Raw genomic sequence first — 16289 nt, forward strand, 5'->3', positions numbered from 1 at the left:
AACAAATGACATCCTTTTTTGATATGACATATCTTAGCATAACATAACGACGCAGGGATTTATTGAAACTCAAAGCCTGCATCTAATAGCGCCAAAGAATAAAGAAAACAGCTGACCATTCTACCATGGGCCCTGATTTTAATCCATCTGAACGAACTGCAGGAAATGTTGTGGATTTCCTCTGCAGCTCACTCTCCTGAGAGAGAGAGAGTGTGTGTGTGTGTGTGAGTTTCGGGTTGTTGGATAAAAGATATGCTGTTGTTATTCTCGCTGAAGCGTGTTTCATCTGCGTAACTATTATCTAATTCCTGAAGCCGCTGTCCTGCCCCAGTCAAAGTTCAGTTTCACTTTGAGGAATGCGGCGTCCGACTAGTTGCCGTGTAGGTCTGAACATGCGTAGTTATTGCCCCGCACAATGTTTGCGGAGTGAAAAGTTGCAGTGTCATGTTGGTGTATATTCCTCCTCCCCCAACACCAGCACCACCAACAGCACTACAGCCTTTGGACGTCGGCCCTCAGCGACTCAGAGCATCGACGAAGTTCACAAGTGCACATTTGTCCCTTTGACGTGGAGGACGAGATATCAGCGGGTTTCCTGGTAGGACGGAGAGATCTGTGCGGAGAAACACCGGCGAACACTTATCGTGCTGATTGGGCAAGTCTTGCGTAACTTGTTTGAGTTGGCTTCTGTGTGAATGCGCCCCGTTCTCTTGCGACGGAGGAGTTTTAGCGGCTGCCGACCAGGTGTTTTTGTAGGTAAGTGAATCTGCAGCTGTTGGAGAATAAAACCAGCGCGGACGCGCCCTTCGGTTGGGGGGAGAGAGGAAAGGGGGATCGCTGTGATGTGTTTAAAGACGGTTCTCGTGAGTTTGTGATCCTCCAGCAGCACTCCTGACATCACTATTCCGACATTAGCAACGTTCACGGACAGGCTGATCCCTCGGCTGGGGTAGTTTGTACGGTTCTTGTTGAGCAGTGGAGTTTATTTCCTCTCCTGGTGCGCAGACTCTTAAAGGGGAATTGAAACGTTTGCTTTGTCGCCTTTGCATGCGGAGCGCTGAATGCTGCTGCTGTTGTGCCTTTTATTTGTTTTTGGTTTTGCAGATAAAATCAAATATATTTTGACTAAATTGCAAAATTCAAATAGAATCCGGTGGAATTTTGTTTAGGCGGTTTGATTTTAAAAAGTTGTTTATTGTTCAGGACCAGTCAAACGTAGGGATATTTACTTGATATTAGTTCTCTAAATCATTCTTTTGACGCAAGAAAATGTTAAAGAGGTCTCTATTGCTGTGCTTCTGCATTTTAAACGCAGATCCGGTGGCCATAGTTCGTTTTCTTGATTCGTTTATTCAGAAAAAGCTAACAGTCCCCAGACCAGTTTTAAATCATATAAAAAATAAAAATGTTGTCGACCTTTTAAAAAGGAAATTCCATAAAATGAATAAAAGTAGATACAATTTTTAAAGAAATAACTGTAGTTCAATTTCCCGTTGAGTAATTAATTGAATAAGGGAATGATAAATGCAAGTTTGTTGATTAATTTGCGAATCCGCGTAATTTTATAATAAGAAGAAGATGAAAGGGGGGAAAGGCTACACAAGTCCCAAAAGAGCATGCTTTTTAGGATAACAAGCTATTTTCCTACACGTTCCACAACAGGCTTGATGTGTATTTATTGTTTCTGTCTCTGGTTGAATGGCACACACAAATAAATTGTAGCTCTTTTTCAAATATTTTAGGCTGTGTAGCACTTGGCCAGGGTTTCTGTTTATTGAACTTCCTTACAAGAAGCTTGGGAACTACTTATTTCCTAAATTTCACCACCTCCAGTGTGTCAACTGTTTTTCCTCTAAAGGGGGGGAATGTGATCAGTGCTCTCTGTTCACCAGCAAGATTACACAAAATATCTTAGGCTGAATGTCATGACACTCGCTAAAGCGTGGGAGTGCAAGCAAAGGGAGAACCTGTTCAGTTTAGCTGGAGATCTGCATCCCTCTCAAATGTGAGAAATGAGGCACTGGTGTTGTCTGATTTTCTAAATGATGTCCATTAGACTCTTTAATAGGTCAAATACACATTAACGCAGATATCTAATCCACCAATCAAATGGCAGAAGCTTGGTGCGTTCGGGCATCTAGACATGGTCAAACTGAAGTTCAAAGCGAGCATCAGATTGGGGGGGGAAAGGTGATTTAAGTGACTTTGAACGTGGTGTGGTTATTGGTGGAGATAGGTTGGTCTGAGTATTTCAAAAACTGCTGATCTGCTGAGATTTTCCACTCAACCATCTTTAGGTTTTTCACAGAATGGTCAGGAAAAAGGATGATGTCCAGTGAGCGTGAGTCTTCTCTGCCTTGTTGATTCAAGAGGAGAATGGCCAGACTACTTCGAACTGATAGGAAAGCAACAGTAATTCAAATAAAAATAACATAGCAACTGTGTAGAGGTGCTATCTTATCCAGAGAGAGAGAGGGAGTACACATTAAATGAATGATCACATCTGGAAATAGGCCTACTTCCTTTGGTTTAGGTGAGGGTGCTCTGTGCAGAAAGCAGGATACATGGCATTCACTTCCTTGGACAGTTACCTGCACTGTTCACACATAGGTGCAATCGAACATCGCACGGACATTGGTTAGACTTTGTGTTATCACATGCACTGGTCTACAAAATTCAAGCTTGCACAGCGGAACTTGCTTACGAGTGGGTTTTTTTTTTTTTTTTCTTCCTTGTTGGGCTGTTATGGCTGAGTTAACAGATGTTTCAATTTTTTAAAACACTACAATCATCCCGTGGCATTCAACTCCAGTCTTCCTCTTTTTTTCCTTTTCTTTTTTTTCAGAAAATGTGCTTTTGTCATCATCAACATTTGTCTCGAGAAAAGTCAATGGTGACACGAAAGATGACACGGCAGAGGCGCTTTTGTCACTACTGTTACAAAACATTTCGAAGGATGTGCACTCATTACAGCTCAGCAGTTTAGGACGATATTTATTTCAGTTTTAATCTGTTTAAAAAGGTCGTTTTGAAATAAGTAATTCAATAACATTTCTAAACAGGAAATTTGCCATAAGTGCTGACTGCACCAGTTACTCTACTGTTCGGGATGTACGGAAGCAATCTGTAAATGGTTAACTGTCTGCCCCATTTGTTTCTTCTCAGAAATTCTGCACTAAGAATGGCGTGTGATTTATGAAAAGCAAACTCATCTGCAGCCGGAATCAGTGGCTTCAATGCTTCTCTTTGTTTTTAGTGTCAAAAGTATGATATCATCTGACAAAAAACTGCTTTTAAAGAAAAAGGAAGAAAGAAACTCCTTAAATCAAATTGAGATATTTGATTTAAGGAGTTTCTAAATGCAACTAAACTAAACTGCACTCCCACTGCGGTGCTACCAGTGAGGACCTCGGTCAAACAGAACCTTCATATCTAGCTAGAATCAATAAACTGGTCAGACCAAGTGTCATATCAGCGTTACTGTTTTACTCCCTCCTCGAGTGGACTTCCCCCTCTTATCTTTTTTTTTTCTCCATCATTTTACTGTCATCAGTGTGTGCTTCCCTGAAAATCTCATTTTTTCTGCCCTACCCCCCCTTTGTCTGACACATTGGGTCATATGACCAGCAAGCAGGCTGACTAACTGTAGGCTGAGATGTGAGGTAGCTGGTGGCTGAGTAGATTTAATTGTGCAGCTCTGCAAATCCCCTTATCTCTAAACCACCTTTTGCTTTGACTTAAAAAAAAAAAATCTTCCAAAATGTGTGTGGCAATAGTATTTTAATTATGCACGCGTGTTGCCAAAAAGCTGCAAATGATGACATTTTGCATATAATAGTCAAAAGGATCTTGCATGGTTTAGCCTTCAGCGGGGCCTTGATTTGTCCGCCTTAATGCTTACATGTTTAATGATTCCAAGGGTTCTCACACAGACAAATGCACTATATCTACCAGGCAAGATAACAAAAGTCCTTTCTTCATCTCCACCTCATGAGCTGATTTGTTTTGCTTCAAGCTGGAGCAGCAGCAACTGACGCTGGCATGCAGGAGATTTTACTGTTTGCTTGACAAGTAGCTGATCAAAGTGTGCTGTTCTGCATAAAGACGTGTGCTACAAAATAATTGTTTTTGTCTTTTATTTACTTGCATTTTTTCATAATTTGACAGCTTAATGCATTAATTCTTCTAATTATCTTTAAACCTGTTACACAAAACCTTTTGCATATCTCTTACATAAGACTTAAATAAGTTTGTAAGTTGAGAGGACACCCTGTAGCAAAAACAAAACTTTGGGCAAACAAATTGGCCTCCAGACGAATGGCAGTCACTCACGCTTCCACCATTGCTTGGTCTTTAGTGTCAGTGATTTCAGTGAGGCAAATGCCTGATGTTGGAGCTTACTGACCAGACCTCGTCCAAGTTTCTGATTTTAGATTAATTCTGATAGGGTATGGCCACACCTAAGGCTTTTTCGCTATCTGTTTGATAGGTTTATTTTGGGCTGCTGCCCCCGCGACCCGGCCCCGGATAAAGCGGATGAAGATGGATGGATGTTTATTTTGGTTTATCAGGCTAATCAAAAATATAGCGAACTTAAACATTACAACTTAAACATTTAAATCGCATATTGAGAGTTTCAGTGAAAGATGCGAAATGCAAGTTCGATTTTTTTGAGCCTCTCAAACAGGGAGCTATGTATAAAAATGAACAATTCCTGAATAGTTAATGCAAAATCTTTGGTGAACATCTTGAATTAAAGTCATAAATATGCACTTCAATCGAAGCTTAATGGTTTGATTTTAAATTTACTTAAATAGTGGATTAAAAAATACAAAACAAAATAAAATAAGCGTCATTCTCTGAACATGTATAGACCAATCTGGCAGGTCAGTATTACGTTAAAATAGCAAGATATACCACATACATCAAAATATGCAAGTTAAAAATTAGCATGTGCCTGATGACTCATTTGGATAGATCAAAGTTGCTTTTTTTTTTTTTCTTTTAATAACTATATTTAATTATTATCCTCAGGTAGCATGATAAAAATCTATAGGGGAAGCTGAAGGACTCTCACTCAGGCTTACTGGTGGTTCTAAACTGGTCATGGGTGTACCCCACCTCCTGCCCTGTGACAACAGTTTAAAAAAAGTTTAAGGACAATGATCACAATAGCTTGAAAGTCATTATCTGGTTGTGTAATTTCACTTCTCTTAAATATCAGTCCTAACAAATCTGTATTTAGCCAGATGTCACTCTATGAGGATAAAATATCACATTTAGTCATATGGAAGTCAAAAATGAATTCAAGCAATAGAAATTAAATAACACAAAAACAAAAAAGTACAAGGATAACTGGTTTATATGCAGACTGTTAACCTGCAGTTATGAAAATCTTAGAAGAAATCACAAACACAGTGATTATTTCCTGAAAGGTGTGTCATAAAGCAGTTCGTCACAACACGTTTTTTTCGGATTCATTTGTAAGGAAGTGAAACCCACAGTGTGTCACAGTAACACACCCACATACGCATAAGAAAAAAATGCCATATCCGGAGATCTTGATTATATTTGCTTCTTTTTAAATCACTGAAAAACTCTCAGCTTTCCTAACACCCCCCCTCTCTCTGTTTTACCCTCTTCTCTCCAGGATAAGCATCACATGAGTTGAAGAAGAATCCCTGCTATGATACAACTGATTGCAGTTGCACACATGTGCCAACCGCTTCCTTTTTTCATGTAAAAACGCTAAATGGCAGAAGACGTTGGAAAACGTCAGAATGGACTACTTTGAAAAGCCTGAATTCTTTCAAATCCGGACCAAAAGTAATTTCATGATCGTTGCTTTTGCTTTGGGAACTGTGTGACACAAATATTGTCAGTCATGTCAGATGGGGCAGGATACGTGGCTGAGCGAGCCTTATGTGGTTCACCGTCAGTTTACAAATACGGTTCCTTGCTGTATTTCTGCAGAGAAACGCATGACTTGAGCTTAATTTTTGCAGCATCTGGACATCTTACTTCGCCTGCTGGCTGTAGCAGTGATCACCGATGGAATGTACTATTACACAGGGGGTTGTCGACATGCTAAAAGACTATTTTTGTGTTGAATGTTTTTTGGCAAAATGGAGGAACTGAGGATACTTGCACACTGTAGCCTTTACCTACTGATGAGTTGAAGACCAAAGGAACTTTCTCTGTTGAAAGTTTGAATCCAATGGGATAAGAACTAAAAACGTTTGACTGTAAAAGACTGTATCACTGAAAAACTAGATCTAAAGTGCTTTCTCCCCATAATGCACTGCCCTAAAAAGAAGAAACGTCCAACATGCGACTCAGATTTCTCAGCTATTGTGGTTCCCTCTATGCGTGGGTCTGGATATCTTGACTACACCGTCGAGAACCATGCTTCAAGGGCCCTGAAGGCCATGGATGAGTTCCGGCAGAACGAACTGCTGTGTGATCTGGTGCTGCATGTCACATACAAGGAGAGGACAGTCGACTTCAAGGTAATGGGTCGTGTTTGAAGTTTTAGAATCATAGTGTAGTTTGTGTTGTTGGGTTATTTTTTTTTTATGACAATTTAAATTTAATACAAAGGTCAGCATTTAAAAAGTGCTGCTGAAAAACAACACGCAGTGACAGCAAGTTTTTCCATTTACATTTTAGAAACTTGCAAAGTGCACGCCAAATATAATAAAAGGCTCTCGGACAAGTTAAATATATAAGAGAATAATTATTCAAAATGATTCATATTAATGTGAACCCATTTTTTTAAAGCGTAAATAAATTAAAAAAACAATTTGCAAATCTTATAAACCGCATTTTACTCACAATAGAACGCAGAAAACATCAAATGCTCAAACTGAGTAATTGGACCATTTGTAAGACGGTATTTTGAATTCGATGGCAGCAACATGTCTCTAAAAAAGGACAGGGCCATGTTTACCACAGTGTAGCATCACCTCTTCTTTTAACAACACTCATTACGCCTCTGTGAGCTGAGGAGATCAGCTGCTGAACCTTTGGGAGATACCTTGTTCTGATATAGATTCCACCTGCTCGTCAGTCTTGGGTCGTCTTTGTCATATTATCTCATTTCATGTTTTCAGTGCAGGCAGACCAGTGTAGCACCCAGACTCTTCTACTATGAAGCCATGCAGTTGGAATAGATTCCATATGCAGTTTCGCGTTGTCTCGCTGAAATATGCAAGCCCTTCCTAAAAAAGACGTCATCAGAATGGGAGCATATGTAACCTCTATACATCTTCCAGCATTGATGGTGCCTTGCCAGATGTTTGATCTGGCTATTTCACAGGCACTAATGCACCCTCATATCATCAGAGATCCATTAAAATGAGCTTTGGTCAAACGGGATGTGTGTGGATCATGTTCACATATGGTGCCTTTGCACTATCCAACCCCCCACCCCCAATACAAGAAGGTGTGGTACCACCTCTCTGTTTAAAAATTGTGAGTCTCTGTTCCTATGAGTATTACCCAGTAGGCAGGGGACGAGACATGCCCAGCTCTACCTGCTTCTCTGTCCTCCAAATGTCGTTCTTGCTTCCTTTGAAAGCATCCTTGCCAGGGTGGCCCTCTGGTCAAGCCCTCTACCTTCAGCCATACCTGTTATCAGCAGCTCTCCTCTAAATCCCTGCACTTCTTAGCCCAGTTAGTTAACATTTAGTGGTCTGGAAAAGTAGGCCCAGAGGATCTGTTAATTTTTAAGGCTAGAGTAACTTGTAAGAACCCCTTGAGCGATCTTATAATAATACACAGGTTTTAACCTTTACTTTTTCACAAGGGATTAAAAAGGAAATGTCCACAATTTAGACTTTTTGAATGCAGGATATTTAATTTACGCAATTTAGCAGTAGCAAAGCAAAAGCCAAATTAAATAAATTATACTTAATAATAATTACTTAAGTGATTTAATTAACAACTTTAATTAATTGCATGTTTGACTTTATAATATAACACGGAAAAAATGAGAAGAGGAAAAGCCAAGAAATATAAAAACCTATTCATGAGTCCAGAGTGTTCGGGCAGTGGTTGCTCCTCTGGCATTTCTTGCTGTAATTTCTAATTGTGGACTCCCAGGGCCAGATGTTTACTGCCTATCACAAAGAAACTAGAGCAAGAACAGCTTTGACTGTTCCTAGGAGCCCTCTTTTATCCTCTTTTGCTCTTTTTGGTGTCTACAATCTCCTTATTTTAAGTCACACCCTATTGCTTCTCACTCTCTCTGGGACATTTCACATACAAGATTTAAAGCCAAATTCAAACATCAAAACCACTCCATCACAATGGTTTCTTCTTTTCTATGTTGTACTTCAACGTGACCTATCATTAGCTCCATCACGAATGACTATTCAGTCACGTATGAATATACTTCCCTTCATGTCTCATGCAGTTTATGCTATTTTACTTCAGTGGGATTTATCATTAGCTCAGTCACTGGAGACACTAATCTGCCAAGGTCGAAGCTGAATCGCACTCACGCACACAAAATCCACACATTAGAACAATTGTCATTACTCTAACTACGTTTCATTTTCAGCCTTTTGTTCTCCCAGTTCCAACTTCCTTTTTGTTGCTGCCGTCTAATTCAAAATGAGCTCATAATTTTTCTTGGATCGCTTGTCATTCAGTTGTTGAGCACATTTCCAGTGTTTCATTATCATCACAACCTTTTTCTTTCAGGTTCACAAAGTTGTGCTGGCCTCCTGTAGCTCCTACTTCAGAGCCATGTTTACCAGCAGCTTCAAGGAGTGTCACGCTTCGGAGGTCACCCTGCGTGATGTCTGCCCTGAGGTGGTCGGGAGACTTATTGACTTTGCCTACACCTCTCACATAACAGTGGGAGAAAAGTGTGTATTGCATGTGCTTTTGGCTGCTATGAGGTAAACATATTTTAGATCCAGACCACTGTGTTAAGTCATATTTTGAGGTGAAGACTGTAATGCTCCTCTGCTTCTTTTACATCCTGCAAGGTATCAGATTGAGGATGTGGCAAAGGCATGCTGCGATTATCTGATTAAACACCTAGAGCCAGCTAACGTCATTGGTATCTCCCGCTTCGCTGAGGAGATCGGTTGCACAGAACTGCATCAACAGAGTCGGGAGTACATCAATACACACTTCAGTGAGGTAACAGCACATGCAACAGCTTTACGTGCAGTTATTATTATGAGAAACTGTGTCTTTTATCTCAAATTATTCTCGCGTAGCTAAAAAGAAGTTGAGCAGAGGGCCTATTTGCACCTAGGCAAATAGATCCACTTCTGTACTTATCAGCTGAGCCTATATCTGAGCCGGGTGCAACAGCCATACTTGGGTGCATTAAAATGCCTCTCTTAACATCTATTTTCTCTCAGAGACATCTGAACAAAACCTTGTGAAACAGCACCTTTCCTATCTGTGAGCACTGGCATAGCAGGCCAAACTCCACCCAAGGGTGGAGAGCATGCGAACAAGTCCAATCTGGCAGTAACCTGTTCTGAAGACTAACTAGCTGTAGGTAGTTCAGCCAACTCAGTGGGGATGATTTTGTTAAGGCAAAGCACAAGAACTGAGAGATAACTATGGTGATAGGTGAATATATGTGGACAGGCAGACATGGGGCAGTCTTATCCCACAGAATCATCACTGTGTTTTACTTGTCCCCACATAATTATGCACAGTTTAGAGACCCACCTCACTGGCTCGTGTTCTGTTTTGTTTCTGAGCGCTTTACATAACCGAAGAACTTTGACTCAGTGTCAGTTTAATGCTTACCCAAAACCGAGCTCCACATATCTGTCTGAGTCGAGAACAAATCGAGCCCCCCTGTCACTGCCAAGCCTTTTATGTTCTTTTTGCCAATACTTATTCTGACTTCTCCTGTTGCCTTTTTCATGAAATGATGGAATCTAGCTTTTTAGTTTCTCCCGCTGCCTCATACCTGTCGACTCACATCAATGGAAGTAATACTTAAAGTTGAAAAGTAAACTGAATAAAATCCAAATGCTGCATCTGTCTTGAAGGTGACCAAAGAAGAGGAATTCTTCAGTCTTACTCACTGCCAGCTGCTGGAGCTCATCAGTCAGGACAGTCTCAAGGTGCTCTGTGAGTCTGAGGTGTGTGACCCTAAAATAAAAATCTGAAATCTGATTGAGAGCCATACAACAGGCATTTCATTCACAAATGGTATTCATTCAAAAATATACTTAAATGAATCTCCTGTTAGATTCTCTATTAGACATAAATAACAAATTGTGCATTAATATATTTGAATAAAATCCACATCAGGTGTATAAAGCCTGCACAGACTGGGTACGCTGGGATATGGAGAGCAGAGCCCCCTATTTGCATGCCCTCTTGAATGCAGTTCACATCTATGCGTTGCCGCCTAAGTTCCTGAAGAACCAGCTGCTGTCCTGTCCCATCCTCAGCAAGGTAAACCACAGCTGCACTTATAAAAACTAGTATGCTATTTTGGTATCAAAGTGTAAAAGAAAAAAAAAAAAAAGCCATATGACCCATTTTTTTCCCCATATATTTTTTATTTTATTTTGTGTCCTATCTTAATTTTAGGCTAATTCCTGTAAGGACTTCCTGTCCAAAATCTTCCAGGATATGACCCTGAGGAAGCTTCCTCCTGCTCCTAATCGGGGAACTCAGTTTATCTACGTGGCCGGCGGGTAGTTATCAAACACTGTGTATGCTCAGCAAACATGTGTGACTGGCTGCAGCAAATATTTTGAGGTTCTGATTGTCATATATTAATCATTATTATCAGACAATACACTATCGTGGTAATGAGCTCAGACTGTGTTTTATCAAGAATTCAGAAAGTTGCTCAGTCTGCCATCTGGTGACTGTTGAGCAGGTTACACAGTCTGTCTTCCTTGCAGAGTAGCCCTGCTTTTTGGGCTCCTATCCATCATAGAAAAATCTGTTTTTCGACTTGGTGTTATCATAAGAGAAATCATCCTGTCTGCGTAAACTTCTAACTGATGATTGAGCTGTATTGACTTTTTTTTAATGATCATGTTGTTCTGTTTTCATAGACCTGTTTTATGGGATGATGCTGTTGTGGAAACACAGACACAATCATAGCAATCAGTGCGTATTGACATAAGGAAGAGCAGATAATGACTGGAGTATTATTTTCACATTTCCTACTTATTAAGACTAAATTTTGAGACCAGCTTTGCATGCATACATGAATCACCATATTATATCTTTGGCATTTGTGCCTCTATATGACAAGATCCTTTATATCCTTTTTAACCTTTATACAAATAACAAACAAAGGATTCAAAGTTATGTCACAAGCTCTCATGAAAAGCTGTTTATTTACTCTGGACATTCATCTTAGTAACTAGCCAGTCACTACTTTCTTTTGTCTGTTCAGATACCGGCAGCATTCTCTGGCATCCATGGAGGCCTACGATCCAAGGAGGAATATTTGGATAAAACTGGCTGACATGGGGACGCCATGCAGTGGTCTGGGAGCCTGCACACTGTTTGGACTGCTCTACACTGTATGTTGCATCAGTTATCATACAGTCAATGAAATGAGCTTTAATTTGTGAACAACACGCAGAGATCAGATACAATGCAGTAAACTCAGAGTTACTCTTGCTGGACTCTTTATTCAGTACACCTGCTCAAGTCCACGTAAATTAAAATATGTAATGAGCCAATCACATGTCAGCAGCTCAATGCAGTTATGGAGATAAACATGGTCAAAACCACCTAATGAAATTCATATCAAGCATCAAAAAAGTGTTCTTAATGAAGTGGCCAGTGAGTGCGATTTCTGGGTTGTTTTTCTTTTCACTTTTCTCAACATAAACTTTTAAAGTGTTCTTAAACGCAGGTTGGAGGCAGAAACCTGTCGCTTCAAACCAACACAGAGTCCAACGCCCTGAGCTGCTACAACCCCATGACCAACCAGTGGAGCCAGCGAGCCTCCCTCAACATCCCCAGGAACCGGGTCGGGGTGGGCGTGGTGGATGGCTGCGTCTATGCTGTCGGAGGCTCCCAGGGCTCGATACACCACAACACGGTGGAAAAGTGAGACATCTCTGTGCTGTTATTTGACGATTTATGTCTTTAACTCGACACTCGAGAAGTAATTTGACTTCATTAAAGTTGTGTTTAATAAGCTGAATGTGGAAGCACAGATTTTCTTTTTAAGATGCAGATTTTTAGAAGCACAGTTACCTCGGCGCACGTATGGGGACTGCCACCAGAGAGATTAAATGAATGGCTGCTATTCAAGCTAAAGAGCAGTCAAGAATTTGCTGGTATTCCTCTTAGCCTAATTAGACATCATAACATCAAAAACATGAGGTCGTTCAAAACATGTACAGACAAACTTCTTAGGAATGTAGATCTGGTTGCGTATACTTTACCTCTCGTTGCCGCGAGAAGGAGATATAATGCTTTCATGTAGGTTAGATTACTAACAGAAAGTCTCAAGAATGGCACTTTCTATTGATATTATTAGCTTTCTACTTCAAGTGTGACCTTAAACACTTTTTTAATAGATTGAAATGTAAAACTGTCTTAAAGATGCTAGTCAGCAGAGAATTATTAGAGCTCATCAGAAACCAGTTGGAAATCTTCTTCTGAGAAGCTGCTAAATATAATGAAAGCTGATAAAAGTATTGAGATGAAAACTGAAAGTGTAACACATCAAAGGAGACGAGAGCATTTATAGTAATCGGTGTTGGCAGCAACGGCTCTTCTCCCGAGGATGCTTCCCAAACGAATGCAAGCAACATGCCGGAGACTCGGCGGGGAGTCGTACCTCCTTGCTCCTAATTTGCCGCTGTTGCGCACCTCGCTGTAGATGCAGAAATTTTAGTGATCATAGTGCAGGGCCAATGTCACAATGTCAGAGGGAAGAGCGACTTGAATTTAGTGCTGCTTTTTTCTAAGGCGCGTTCCGAACATTAAAGGACAGGTGATGCAATATAAGCCACACTCCTATCAGCAGTTTTCAGCTGGAATACGACCAGTGCCAGCAACTGTGCCAACACGCTTTTAATCATTAACCAGTCAGAGTACAAGAAGTCCCGTCTGCTCATGTTGATTGTTTCTTGTTGTCATGCCTTCCATTATTTGCCTATGCAAAGAGTCCTGTGGGTTGTTATGCAAGAAATATATAGATCTAAATAAATATATTATTTCTGCTGAGAGCTAGACATGAAGATTGATATAGCTCTTGCATCTTGTTGGTAAATTACTTTAGAGGTGCTGGTAGGCAGGGTTTTTGCTTTCTTTTTTTTCCCCCATCCTTGGATTGAGCAGCTGTTTCCTCCTGCTGCCACTCTTTATCCCAAGCTGTCTTTATATTAATTCAGCCGGTTTTCTCCAAGGACACGACTGGACTTTCTTGTCTCTCTGTACGCTCACTGGTGTTGCGATAGCTTTGGCTTCAAGTACAGCTTCTTCATAGTTGCCAAACATGGTTGCCAGCTTAACCTAATCCACTTAAAGTTGACTGCTCGTGTAGACCGAGAGAGTTGCCGCGCGCAGCTGCTTCGCACCGAATCGGTTTAAAGTTTGCGGCGCTGATACATTAATTTAATTATGTCAATTGACTAATATGTAATATCATTAGGAGTTGTCAACAGATTATCATTGCACTAAGTGCTCTGCACAAATGCTGTTTGGTTTGCAGGTGGGATCCCGAGTCTAATCGCTGGACCTTTGTTTGTCCAATGTCGGTTGCTCGCCTGGGAGCCGGCGTGGCGGTGTGCGGGGGGGCCCTGTATGTAGTGGGGGGCTATGATGGACAGAACCGCTGGAACACAGCTGAGAAATATCAGCCTGACACTAACACCTGGCAACAGCTGGCTCCCATGAATACTATACGCAGCGGACTAGGTGAGTTTGTGGGCATTTCTGGCTCTTATGAGAAGCAGGTTTAGACACATTTAGTGTTTACCATTTTTACGCTTATCTTTAGTACTCTCACATAGTCTTTACTTTTTCTGACCTTTGCCCAAAATAAGGTTTCAGGCAGCTTAGTATAAAACAGGAAACAGAGGGACAGCACTAACTTTGTGCTCTCCCAAGATAATAAAATCTGACCTATCAGCACCTCAAAAAGTCACTAAGTAACATGTTATTTTTCCACTGCTCTTGCCTAACAAACAGCCCAATGTAAAACTGCAACCTGCTCTTTTTTTTTTTTTTTTTTTTTTTTTTACACGTCTGCCTTTGTACAGATTAAAATAATTCAGATTTCTGTTAAGATGACTGTAATCATGAGAGTTGTTTCAGTCTTCTCGTCTGATGTTCTCCAAGAAACTCTGGCATGTTTATGTTGCAAATTTCATTTTTTGTGTTGTTTGTGCTTGCAGGTTTGGTGTGTGTGAACTCTTACCTGTATGCTATAGGAGGCTATGATGGGCAGAGCCAGCTGGCCACTATGGAACGCTACAACATAGCCAGGAATACGTGGGAGCAGAGGGCCTCGATGCAGTACTCTCGCAGCGCACATGGAGTCACTGTCCACCAGGGACGCATCTTCGTCTTCGGTCAGTCGGGTTTCTAATGCTTGGTATTAAGCACATTATACAACTTCATGAATCTGAAGCGATGAGTGAAAAATGTTGCTCTTATCAGTGTCATTAATGTTTACAGGATAATATATCTGTAATAAACGCTTCCACGATTTCTACTGAGTGTTGCAACACACACTTCTAAATACTGACTACTTAAGTAATTAAATCCCTCTCATTGACCGGTAGGCAGATCAGTAGGTGCTGCTCTGTTACCCTAGAGTGAGCTGCACTCTGTTTTCTTCCCAATCTGGCTCATTGACTCAGTGTTATTTAATAAAATGAAGTTAAGCGTGGTTCCGATGCTTATAGTAAACTGATATGCAGCTGGCGAATTAAATATCACATTGGGAGGAACTCATAACTGCAATCTTTTTTCTTTTTTTTTCTTTTTTTTTTAAAAGGAAAAGTTTTCTTTAAAATCTGTTTTGTAAATTAGTTCTGAAATCGCAAATAAACCCCCTAAAGACAGAATAATTAATAATTATTTATTGATGCAAATGTTTGCTAATCTGTGTGTGTGTGTGTGTGTGTGTGTGTGTGTGTGTGTGTGTGTGTGTGTGTGTGTGTGTGTGTGTGTGTGTGTGTGTGTGTGTGTGTGTCCCACTTAGGAGGTTTTAACCAACACGGCTTTCTGTCCAGCGTTGAATGCTACTGTCCCGATAGAAATGAATGGACATGTGTCACAGACATGCCCGTTGGACGCAGCGGCATGGGCGTCGCTGTTACCATGGAGCCCTGTCCCGGGAGCCTGCCTGAGGAAGATGAAGAAGAGGGAGACGCCATGGGATGAGGATGGAATCTGTTGAAGTCTCAAGTGCTGAATACACTTCCAAGTGGTGCTGCTTTTCAACAGGGGGCTGTGCATTAAATGACGATATTTCCAAATAAAAACAGCTATCCCCCCACCCGAACTGATCTCGGTTACACTGTGGAACACTGCAGATATTGACTATATGGGGACTTTGAAGAGGAAGGAATATATTTCTACATCTGCTGGGGATCAAGTGATGCAGTCAGTATATGATCGCGGCCTTGCAATCAACAAGGTGCTACTGAATTAATTACTATTTAATTAAATATTGTTCTTAACTTCTTTTTAACTCCTCAGTGTTTTGTTTAGAAGGCGAACTTATTTCTAGTTCCTCTCTACATTTGACTTCTTCATTTTGTTTCACCCAAAGCTGCCTTTTTTGTTTTTTAAAAAAAAAATTTTTTGCAATTAGTACACTCTGTTTCTGAAAATAAATAAATCAAATGTGTAAATGACAAAAATATTAATCATTTGCATTTCCTCATTTGCCAATTTGTTTCACTTCTTGTGTTCTCATCGGGGACTCGTGCAGCTGCGGTAGGTAACAGCAGATGCACCACCACTAGATGGTGGAATAGGTCCAATAAAAACTGTGCACCGCAACAAAAATGTCTTCTCTGGATGGACGTGCAAACGAACTCCTGTGACACTGACAGTTTAGATATGACAAAGGCTTTTTGGCTCTAAATCGACATACAGCCACCCGCCCAGGACTAAGGTATGCGAGCACTACGAGGAGTAATATCCCACTTTGATAAAGAGTATGTGTCCATGTTTTATGGCTCACAATAGTTAGAGCTAACCTGCAGAACCCTCACAAAGCCTTTATCCCAGCATTTCACAAGACAAGGCGCTGGAGTCTATACAGCATTAGTCATCGACCACAGACGTCACTTGCGTGTTTACCT

The 16289-nt window shown here is 40.7% G+C and overlaps 1 protein-coding gene across 5 annotated transcripts; it reads left to right on the forward strand.

The window, feature by feature from the left end:
• The first annotated feature begins 323 nt into the window (after window positions 1-323).
• On the forward strand, window positions 324-16008 carry keap1a (kelch-like ECH-associated protein 1a). Of its 5 annotated transcripts, none has more exons than XM_086274438.1 (12): window positions 324-756; window positions 5651-6509; window positions 8707-8906; window positions 8997-9153; window positions 10029-10121; window positions 10294-10440; window positions 10579-10685; window positions 11402-11531; window positions 11870-12066; window positions 13682-13887; window positions 14367-14543; window positions 15179-16008. In XM_086274438.1, the coding sequence occupies exons 2-12, from the start codon at window positions 6297-6299 to the stop codon at window positions 15358-15360; spliced, it is 1809 nt and encodes a 602-aa protein (XP_086130564.1). In that variant the 5' UTR covers window positions 324-756; window positions 5651-6296; the 3' UTR covers window positions 15361-16008. The 5 variants fall into 5 exon arrangements, with proteins under 5 accessions (XP_086130564.1, XP_086130567.1, XP_086130568.1 ...); XM_086274441.1 differs by lacking the exon at window positions 324-756 and adding an exon at window positions 789-863; XM_086274442.1 differs by lacking the exon at window positions 324-756 and adding an exon at window positions 814-949.
• Window positions 16009-16289: the final 281 nt, after the last annotated feature.

This window comes from Aulonocara sp. 'chitande type north' Nkhata Bay, linkage group LG19, assembly GCF_057382095.1.
Source record: "Aulonocara sp. 'chitande type north' Nkhata Bay isolate Kocher_YH1m ecotype deep benthic linkage group LG19, A_spYH_male_GT1.1, whole genome shotgun sequence".
Taxonomy (NCBI): domain Eukaryota; kingdom Metazoa; phylum Chordata; class Actinopteri; order Cichliformes; family Cichlidae; genus Aulonocara; species Aulonocara sp. 'chitande type north' Nkhata Bay.

Bases quoted from the DNA above. Each gene is read 5' to 3' on its own strand.
- keap1a (XM_086274438.1), top strand. From the start codon at position 6,297: ATGCACTGCCCTAAAAAGAAGAAACGTCCAACATGCGACTCAGATTTC. The intron at 6,510-8,706 runs GTAATGGGTCGT...TTTTTCTTTCAG, and splicing joins AGAGGACAGTCGACTTCAAG to GTTCACAAAGTTGTGCTGGC. The intron at 12,067-13,681 runs GTGAGACATCTC...TTTGGTTTGCAG, and splicing joins CACCACAACACGGTGGAAAA to GTGGGATCCCGAGTCTAATC.